General features: G+C 42.0%; 1 protein-coding gene across 1 annotated transcript in view; it reads left to right on the forward strand.

The window, feature by feature from the left end:
* The window catches only part of ngef (neuronal guanine nucleotide exchange factor), a 28,976-nt gene extending 22,251 nt beyond the window's left edge, over positions 1-6,725 (forward strand). The window contains exons 7-16 of the mRNA XM_083525102.1: positions 126-286; positions 411-563; positions 1,449-1,578; positions 1,704-1,778; positions 2,457-2,546; positions 2,671-2,834; positions 2,993-3,151; positions 3,712-3,791; positions 4,893-4,997; positions 5,380-6,725. Of these exons, the coding sequence (XP_083381228.1) occupies positions 126-286; positions 411-563; positions 1,449-1,578; positions 1,704-1,778; positions 2,457-2,546; positions 2,671-2,834; positions 2,993-3,151; positions 3,712-3,791; positions 4,893-4,997; positions 5,380-5,600 (1,338 nt within the window). The 3' untranslated portion in view covers positions 5,601-6,725. The remainder of the gene's footprint in view (positions 1-125; positions 287-410; positions 564-1,448; positions 1,579-1,703; positions 1,779-2,456; positions 2,547-2,670; positions 2,835-2,992; positions 3,152-3,711; positions 3,792-4,892; positions 4,998-5,379) is intronic.
* Positions 6,726-10,000: the final 3,275 nt, after the last annotated feature.

A 10,000-nucleotide genomic window follows, 5' to 3' on the forward strand; every position in this document is an offset into this window, starting at 1 on the left:
TATATATATATATATTAAAACATACACACACACACACACACACATTTATATACAGAAACACATTATTTAATGTTTAACAGTAAATAAATATTATATAAATAAAATAAATGTTTTCTCTCCTGTAGGCTATGTTTGAGTTGGTTACGTCTGAGGCGTCGTATTATAAAAGTCTGGAACTTTTGGAATCTCATTTTCTGCAGAACCCACTGCTCATTAACACTCTCAGCCAATCAGACATGCACTTCCTGTTCTCCAACATCGCTGAGGTCATGAAAGCCAGCGAGAGGTGCGTGTGCATGTGTGTGTTTTAACATCAACACTTTCTCACCAATTAGAGTGCAGTATTCAGCAGTGTGTGTGTTTATCAGGTTGCTGATGAAATGAATGTTTAGGATGTATGTTTTCTTCAGGTTTCTGATGGATCTGGAACATCGGATCGAGGAGTCACTGCAGATCTCTGATGTCTGTGACATCGTTTATCATCATGCCGTTAGCCATTTCGACGTCTTCATCAGTTATGTTATTAACCAGGTTTATCAGGAGAAAAACTACAGACGCATCCTGTGAGTGTGTGTGTGTGTGTGTGTGTGTGTGTGTGTGTGTGTGTGTGTGTGTGTCCATGTGTCCATCTTCCTCTTCTCCTTTTGGCTGCTCCCATTAGGGGTCTCCACAGCGGATCATCCGTCTCCATACCCCCCGTCCTCTATATCTGCCTCTTTCAAACCATCTACCTGCATGTCTTCCCTCACCTCATCCATAAACCTCCTCCTTGGCCTTCTTCTTTTCCTCCTTCCTGGCGGCTCCATCCTCAGCATTCTCTTACTGATATACCCCATGTCCCTCCTTTGCACATGTCCAAACCATCTCAATCTCACCTCCCTCACCGTGTCTCCAAAACATCCTACATGCACTGTCCCTCTAATAAACTCATTTCTAATCCTGTCCATTGTCGTCACTCCCAACGAAAACTTTTACAGCTCTGCTACCTCCAGCTCTGCCTCCTGTCTTTTACTGTCCCCTTCTCTCTTACCATTCCCCTTCTCTCCAGCATGTACCTCCACCTCTCCAGGCTCTTCTCAACCTGCTCCTTACTCTCACCACAAATAACAATATCATCCACAAACATCATAGTCCATGGATACTCCTGTCTGACCTCATCCATCAACCTGTTCATTACCACTGCAAACAGGAGAGGGCTCAAAACCGATCCTTGATGCAGTCCAACCTCCACCTTGAACCAGTCTGTGGTTCCTACTGCACACTTCACTGCTGTCACACTGTCCTCATACATGTCCTGCACCACCCTCACATAATTCTCTGACACACCAGACTTCCTTATACCACACCACAACTCCTCTCTCCACCCTGTCGTACGCTTTCTCTAAATCCACAAACACATAATGCAGCAGTAGGTTATATAATTCTGTGGGTGTGTATGTGTGTTATAGACAGGAGAATCCTGTTTTCAGGGAGAACATGGCCATTCTGGAGAATCAGCCAAAAGTCAGAGGTCTGTCATTCACCTCGTTCCTGATTCTTCCATTCCAGCGAATCACACGACTCAAACTTCTAGTGCAGGTAAGAATCAGCCAATCAGAACATTTTAAATGTTCAAATAGGGTAAATCAGCCAATCAGATTTGGTGTGTGTGTGTGTGTGTGTGTGTGTGTGTGTGTGTGTGTGTGTGTGTGTGTGTGTTCCAGAACATTCTGAAGAAGGTGGAGGAGAACTCAGAGAGAGAGAGGAACGCTATAAAGGCTCACCAAGAGCTTGAGAGGGTGTGTGTGTGTGTGTGTGTGTGTGAGAGAGAGAGAGAGAGAGAGAGAGAGAGAGAGAGAGAGAGAGAGAGAGTGAGAGAAAGAGAGAGAGAGAGAGAGAGAGAGAGAGAGAGAGAGAGAGCGAGAGAGAGAGAGAGAGAGAGAGAGTGTAGGTGTGTGTGAACAATGCCATGTCTGGTCCTCTCGTTGCCATGGTAACTGCCTGCCTGTGATTCTCATCACATCATATAAAACTTTAGGTTAAATTGGAGTTTAGTTTTATTGTGTAAAGGTGTAAGGTATATGGCATAGGGAAGGGGTAAGGTGTAGGTTACAGGGAAAGGGGAAGGGGTAAGGTGTAGGGTATGGTCAAGGGGAAGGTGTAGGGTATAGGGCAAGAGGGGAGGGTAAAGGTGTAGGGTATAGGGCAAGGGGGGAGTGGGAGGTATAAGGTATGAGGCAAGTGGTAAGGTGTAGGGTACAGGGCAAGGGGAAGGGGTAAGGTGTACAGTACAGGGCAAGGGGGGGAGAGGTAAAGTGCAGGATATAGGGCAAGGAGTAGGGGTAAGGTGTAGGGTACAGGACAAGTGGGTACAGAGGGTAGAGTATCTGTATTATGTGTGTATATGATATGTGAGTGTGTGTGTGTTTTATATGTGTGTGTATGATGCGTGTGTGATGTGTATGTGTGTGTTTCAGATTGTGAAGGAGTGTAATGAAGGTGTGAAGAAGATGAGTCGTACAGAGGAGCTGATTAGCATTGAGAAAACTCTGGAGTTCAAATCGAAGGTAAAGTAGAGACATTTGAATAGGATTATTACTATTGTTAGCATGGCACTCCCACAGCATGTGTAGGAAGTTGGGAAGTGCTGCTCTGGAGGAGCATGACCCTGATTTTGACCTTTGACCCCAGTCAGTGCCAGTGATATCTCACTCTCGGTGGCTCCTGAAAAAGGGCGAGGTTCTGCAGATGTCCGGGCCGAAAAGCACGCGCACTATGAAAAGCCGAAAACTTTTCCATTCCCTCTACCTGTTCCTGTTCAACAACCTGCTGCTTATTACTAAGCGCAGCTCCAGGTAAGTGTGATGTCATCAAAGTGAGACTTACTGATCATAACTGGCACAGACAGGGAGGAAACTGCTTAAGTCACTAGGAAGCTCATGTAAATAACTAGAGTGTGTGTGTGTGTGTGTGTGTGTGTGTGTGTGTGTGTGTGTGTGTGTGTGTGTGTAAGTGGGGAGAAGTTTCAGGTGTTGGACTCGTGCAGTCGCTCCATGTTGAGGACTGAGGATATGGAGGATCAGGGTCAGGTTCTGGCTTTTGCATTTGTGCTCAAACTGCTGGAGAATCAAGAGGAGCGACCAATTAGCTACATGCTAAAGACCACCAGCATGTGAGACACACACACACACACACACACACACACACACACACTCTCTCTCACACATTAACATACAAAACACAAAAAGCATAAACACAAGATCACCATCTTCTTGTTTTTCGTCCTCTTAATCATCATTCTCTTCTTCTTTATTATCTTCTTGTTTATTATCATCCTCATAATCATCATTCTCTTCTTCATCAATGTCTTCATCTTCTTCTTTTTCATCTTGCACTTCACCATAATCATCATCTTCACCATCTTCCTTATCGTCATATCTTCTTCATCTTTTTATCATCATCATCATCATCATCATCATCATCATCATCATCATCTTTCCCTTTGATCTGATCTATTGTATTTGATTAGACAGTAGAGTTTTTCACACAGATCAGATTTTTATTTGAGTTTGAAGGTGAAATACCTGCAGGTGGAAAACTTTCAGAAGTGTGTCAATGTGGGAGCTAAAAACGTCTGCTCACAAACACAACTCTTTGTGTGTGTGTGTGTGTGTGTGTGTGTGTGTGTGTGTGTGTGTGTGTGTGTGTGTGTGTGTTTTCTGCTCTGAACAGGAGTGAGAAACTGCGTTGGATATGTGCTCTTACCCCCAACCGCAGGACACGATTCCTCTCAGCCAGTGCACACACACCAGGTACACACACACACACACACACACACACACACACACACACACACACAGACACACACACCTCACTGATGAAGTAGTCAGAGCATGTATTTGAGTAAAAGTAGAGATACAGTAGGTAAAATGTGACTACATAATTGGTCCCTTTAAATATTCAGTGGATTAAACGTACAAAATGCTTCAAATGTGCTTAAGTATCCCAGTACTATGATTTATTATTGTTATAATGCTTATATATAATTTTTAGCACAAGACTCTTTCCTTAATCAACCCTTATGTTGAAATAAAGACTAATGTGACTCTCAGCACAATGATCTATTAATAGAATGATATTAATGAGTTAAAAACTGATTGATATCTAATAAGTCAAGTCAAGAGGCTTTTATTGTCATTTCTACTATACACAGTGGTACACAGTAAAACACTACACTAGACAACATAATGCTACAACACAACACAAGCTACATAAAGTGCATCGAGTGCAACCTGGTGCAAACAGTGCAGACAAAAAAACAGTACAGACAGACAGTGCAGACAGAAAACACAAGACAACACAAGACAAGACAAAAAACCAATATAGCGCCGACTAGTAAACCTACTGTAAACTCAAATTATACAGTACTGTGCGAGGTGAAATGTAAAATCTATAAACTGGGAGTAAATATAAACAGAACAATGTAGTGATAAATTATCATAAGTCCAAAACTTTCTTTTCAACTACTTCAAAAAAATCATGTAAATGAGGTCATGTGCTGTGGTGAGTATGGAGTTTCTTCATCATTTATTCCTCTCTAAATGTTCTGCTTGATGTTGATTTGATGCTGAACTGTATGTTGGTGATCAGTAGATGCACCAAGCAGCAGTGGTGGTTTTAGCTTGAATAGCGCCCCCCTGGGTGACCCACACCATGACCTGGGTGACCCACACCATGACCCAACACACATGCACACACATTCACACACACTAGGTACACACACACTGAATACATTGCACCTGGGGAGAATCTGACACACACACACACACACACACACAGAAGATACAATAAATATGATTAAATCTTAAGCATTTTATATATACTGTGTGTGTGTGTATGTGTGTGTGTGTCAGATTCTCCCCAGGTGCAATGTATTCAGTCGTACTCAGCTCAGGAGCCTGATGAGTTGTCTGTGGAGATGGCTGACATTCTGCTTGTACTTGAAGAAACGAATGATGGTACACACACACACACACACACACACACACACACAGAATGACATCTAAATTCTAATTAATGTTGTCAGTATTGATGTCAGCTCTGTGGAAGGTTTGTTCTCTCTCTCACACACACACACACACACACACACACACACACACACACACACACACACACACACACCAGTGCCTGTGGAAGGTTTGTTTTCCTGCCCAGTCGACAACATTCTGATTAATACTCCACATTAAAATCCTTCATCATACTCTTCCTCATCATCCTCCTTATCCCCATCTTCATCATTCTCTTTCTCACCTCTTCATCCTCCTGCTCCTCCTCTTCCTCCTCCTCCTCCTCTTCATCCTTATCATCCTTTTCCTCCTCATCCTTGTGTCTCTCCTGCAGGCTGGATGATGGGTGAGCGTCTGCATGATGGAGAACGTGGTTGGTTCCCGTGCCGTGTAGTGGAGGACATTAAAAGTTTTGAGATTCGAGCTCAGAACCTGCGGGAGTGTGAGAGAATCCAGCAGGCTCAGGGGGGAGGAGGAGCCTCCAGGGGGCGCTGGACCCACAAAAACACATCTTACACACCCACCTGGACTGACCAATCAAAGCAGGAGTTCTGAGTTACGTCCATACAAGCCCCGCCCCCATGTTAACCTGGATCATGTGACATGCAAAAGATAATCTTGCGACTGGTGTCAAAAGTCTTAGAGCTGTGTGTGCTGATACTGCTTCCTCATACACACACACACACACACACACACACACACACACACACTCTTCTACAGTTCTCACTTTACTCACTCGTTCCTGTACTGAGGACAAGGAGATGCCAGTGAGCTGCAACATCCTTACCTGTGTGTTTGACGGATGCTTGTGTTAAAGCTGCTGCTGTTGTTGTTGTTGTTGTTGTTGTTTATGTCGCATGACGACATGCCGCCAAATCTCTGACGCTCAACAAAGTGTAAGAATCTCAGGAATTATTTTTGAATGTGTTCAGGCACACCCAGTGACGCAGCAGAGCTAGTTTCACCTTCTGTGAGTGTGTGCGTTTGTGTGTGCTTTGGTGTGTGTTTGTGTGCATGCTTGTGTGTGTTACAGAAATTGTTTGTTATATGGAATGTTGCTTAAAACTGGAAAAATTAGGCATGCAGGTTTTACATGTCCATTAAACACACACACACACACACACACACAATCTTACACAACCATTTTAACAGTAAGTGCTTCCTATAACATGCAATATAAAGTGATTTGTGTGTGTGTGATTATAGATAATGAAGTCACTGGGTCACTGCTGATTTCCTGTGTAAAGTGAATGTGTATTGAAGCTCAGTGTGTGATTTCAGCTAACTGATGTTTTTTGTAAAAAAAAAAGTTAATTTATTGCGAATGAAGAATGTCATTATAATACAAAAGTAATGAATGAATAAATAAACATAAATAATTATTTGTAGGAAGCATGCCTTTTCTGATTCCTGTATTAATATCAGTGTGATTTGGGTGTATCAGTGCAGTGAACTGCTGTGTGTGTGTGAATAATAACCATTAAAGCATGATGTCCTTCTTCTGTACATAACTTTATAAATTCCAAGAAGTTTATAATAAATATATCAATAAGTTATAATTGAGTAAAATACTAATAATTTTTTATTTTGTTCTATACAGTATTAAATGGTATTAATTAATATCCATGAATGTGCTGCTTCATTGTAAATAAATAAAATAAAATGTTTTGTTCGACTGGGTTCAGATCCTGATGCTTGTTTTTTATAATAAAACAAACAGTGTGATTTATTTCCAGGTTAATAAATCAGCAAACCTGCGTTTAGAGTCATGTGACTTCACTTTCGATAAAGCTTCATATTTAACATAATCCCATACAAAATATATTTCACATTCAGCGTACACACTGTGTGTGTGTTCGTTTCTCCTCTCACCATGTTCAGGATCATAAAGAAAAAAACCTGTGGCCCGTACGGGGATCGAACCCGCGACCTTGGCGTTATTAGCACCACGCTCTAACCAACTGAGCTAACCGGCCTGCAAAGCGCGCGCTACACGGACCATATAAAACCCGCGGGCTCAATCAAGTCATCTTCAATAAAGTTTCGGTTTTATCTTGAATTAAATTATCTAAAGTATTAATTGAGTTTGGAAGCAGCGACTTTGTCTCACATAGTGGTAAATAAACAGTGACCTCTAGCGGTACGTGAAGGTAACAACCTCTGGGAGATTTATTCTACCTTTCATCTGTTCCTGTAAAAACAGGGTCCAAAACTCACAGCACACTTTAGGTCGCGTGCCGAACAGGATAAACATTTATTAAACTCAGTAAAACTAAATGTTTTTTAACATAATTATATAAATATAAATACAAAAAGACAGGAATATTATTCCAGAATAAATAAACTTACATTTTAAATAACTTAAAATATTTTACTCTCTATAAAAATATCTCCTGTGAAACACCAGACATCTCACAGCTTCAGCATGCAGCTCTTCAGAAACTCTCCCTCAGTAAATAAGCGGCTGATGTTCCTCTGATTTCTCCTCTGTTTTCACTCCAGCTTCACTTTGGGATTTTGCTCGGGTGAAAAACATCTGCTGAAATGTGAGATTCTTCTTTAACTCTTCTACTTTCTGTATCTTCTGCTCTGCATTCAGGTTCTTCAGCTTCTCCTGATGTTTTGTCTCGTAGTTCCGTCTTAGATTCAATTCCTTAATTACAGTCACATTCACTCCACTAATAACACACACGTGTCTACTCAGAGTCAACTTTTCTCTTCACCACTGTGAGGCGCTGTTTCACAATAACTGTACAATAGAGTTAAATACATCAACAGAAGCTCCACTTGATTGACGCTGGAATGTTCTCAGGTAGTCTAGTGTTCGGTAAGGCAGCTGAAGCGATGCATTATGGGATCTGTAGTTTGTGTTATCAGCGCTTCATATCGCCAGTGTTACACCAGAATCTGTGATCATCGTATGTTGTGACCACAGAGGGCGCTGTTGCTAAAATGCAGCTTAAAATAGATCGTGTAGTTCACTACGCAAACAGCGTAAATGCAAACATCAGCGTCTACTGGTCATTAAATGTTGTTGCGGGAACGCGCCGAGCGCCGTGCACGTCACCATGAACACACGTGCAGCACAGTGCCGTCATGCTGCAAAGAAACAGTTTCATGCGGCACGAACTAAAGAGTAATTTACAGAACTTACAAAAACTAAGCTATTCAAATGCTTTTGATATTTAATAAAATATTTAATTAACAGTCTAAAGCATCCGCATCTCAATATATTTTATTAGCCTTAATAAATAAGTAACATTCAGGGTTGTTTTATTAAATATCAAAAGCATTTGAATAGCTTAGTTTTTGTAAGTTCTGTGTCTTTTGTTGTATTTGTTGTATTATTTTAAGTATCTGTGATAAGGAACTGTTACAAATATTCCTGACAATCTGTTTGTAGTCACAGTGACGTCATCGTGTGTATGTGTGTGTGTGTGTGTGTGTGTGTATTTTATTTTTTATCAGTGGTGTTTACATCGCACACTAACCATAAATCTATAGATCCGAAAACACAGGGGACACACAGGAAATAAAATCACTCTAAAAGTTTGGGCTCGTCCGGGATTTGAACCCGGGACCTCTCGCACCCAAAGCGAGAATCATACCCCTAGACCAACGAGCCGCTGTACAGGAACAAGGCCACTGAGCTATTATATACATACATATATATATTTGTCGTGTCTATACCATGCTACCAGAACACCTTTTCCACAAAATCACTAAGGCATTAAAAAAAAAACATTATTTTGCAGAAAACACACTGACCAAAATTAGAGAACAACAATGACTGTAGCATGGAAAAAGATTACAACAAAATGTTCTGAAGGTTACAACAGTCAGTAATTAGTAGGAAGTGTCCAGGCCTCTGCTCTGAATGACTTCAGCACATCTGCAGCCACAGGACAGCACCAGTCTCTCACACTGCTCTGGTGTGATTTTGGTCCACTCTTCTTCCAGTCTCCTCCACAGTTCGGTGACTGTAGTGGGTTTCTTGTCCATAACTTTGTCGGCAAGGATTTTCCAGAGGTTCTCTATTGGGTTGAGATCAGGACTCTGGGCAGGACATGCCATTATTTCAATGTTTTCAGTTTTAAAGGAACTGCTTTACCCGTTTTGCTGTGTGACATGGAGCGTTGTCCTGCATGAACACTGCGGGCTGATTGGGTGATGAACGCAGGGAAGGAACCATATGTTGTTGAAGAAGGTTCTGATAAACATTTGCATTCACTCTGCCATGTAGCTGTATAAGAGGCCCAACTCCTGCTGCAGAACACATGCCCCAAACCATCACACTTCCTCCTCCACTTTTCACTGACTTCTTTACACACTTTGGGTTCAGTCTTTCTCCAGTTTGTCGCCGAACATAATGTTTCCCATCGGACCCAAATAAATTAAACTTGCTTTCATCACTGGAGTGAACTTTGGACCAGTTCTCCTCTGTCCACACAACATGCTCCTCAGCAAAGCTTAGTCTAGCCTTTTGATTCTTTCTGCTAATGAGAGGTTTGGTCACTGCAGACCAAATGCTGCAGGCTTTCAGTCCAAATGCTCTTAAACGTCGAGACACTGTATGACGAGACAGATCCTTACCCTGTTCAGCGCTGAACTGGTGAGCAATTCCAGCTGCAGTGTGGAAACGAAGCCCATTGAGATCCTCCGCAGGATCCCGTCCTCTCTTGTATTTGTCTTCCGTGGACGACCAGCCTTCTTGGTGGACTTGAATGAGTTTGTGATGATGTAAAGATTCAATATTCTTGAAATCACAGATTTGGAACGACCAACTTGTCTTGCTATGGCTGATTGGGTCGTCCCTTTGGCCTTCATCTGGTCAACCTGCTGCCGGAGGCTTTCAGTCACTTTAGAACGGCGCACCATCTTGCAGAGTCGGTGAAACTGAAAGTTAGGCTTCCAGTTAAATAGGGGTTGCCAGATAATCAAGGACATTAGCACCA

Source organism: Silurus aristotelis, assembly GCF_946808225.1.
Source record: "Silurus aristotelis genome assembly, chromosome: 22".
Classification (NCBI taxonomy): Eukaryota; Metazoa; Chordata; class Actinopteri; order Siluriformes; family Siluridae; genus Silurus; species Silurus aristotelis.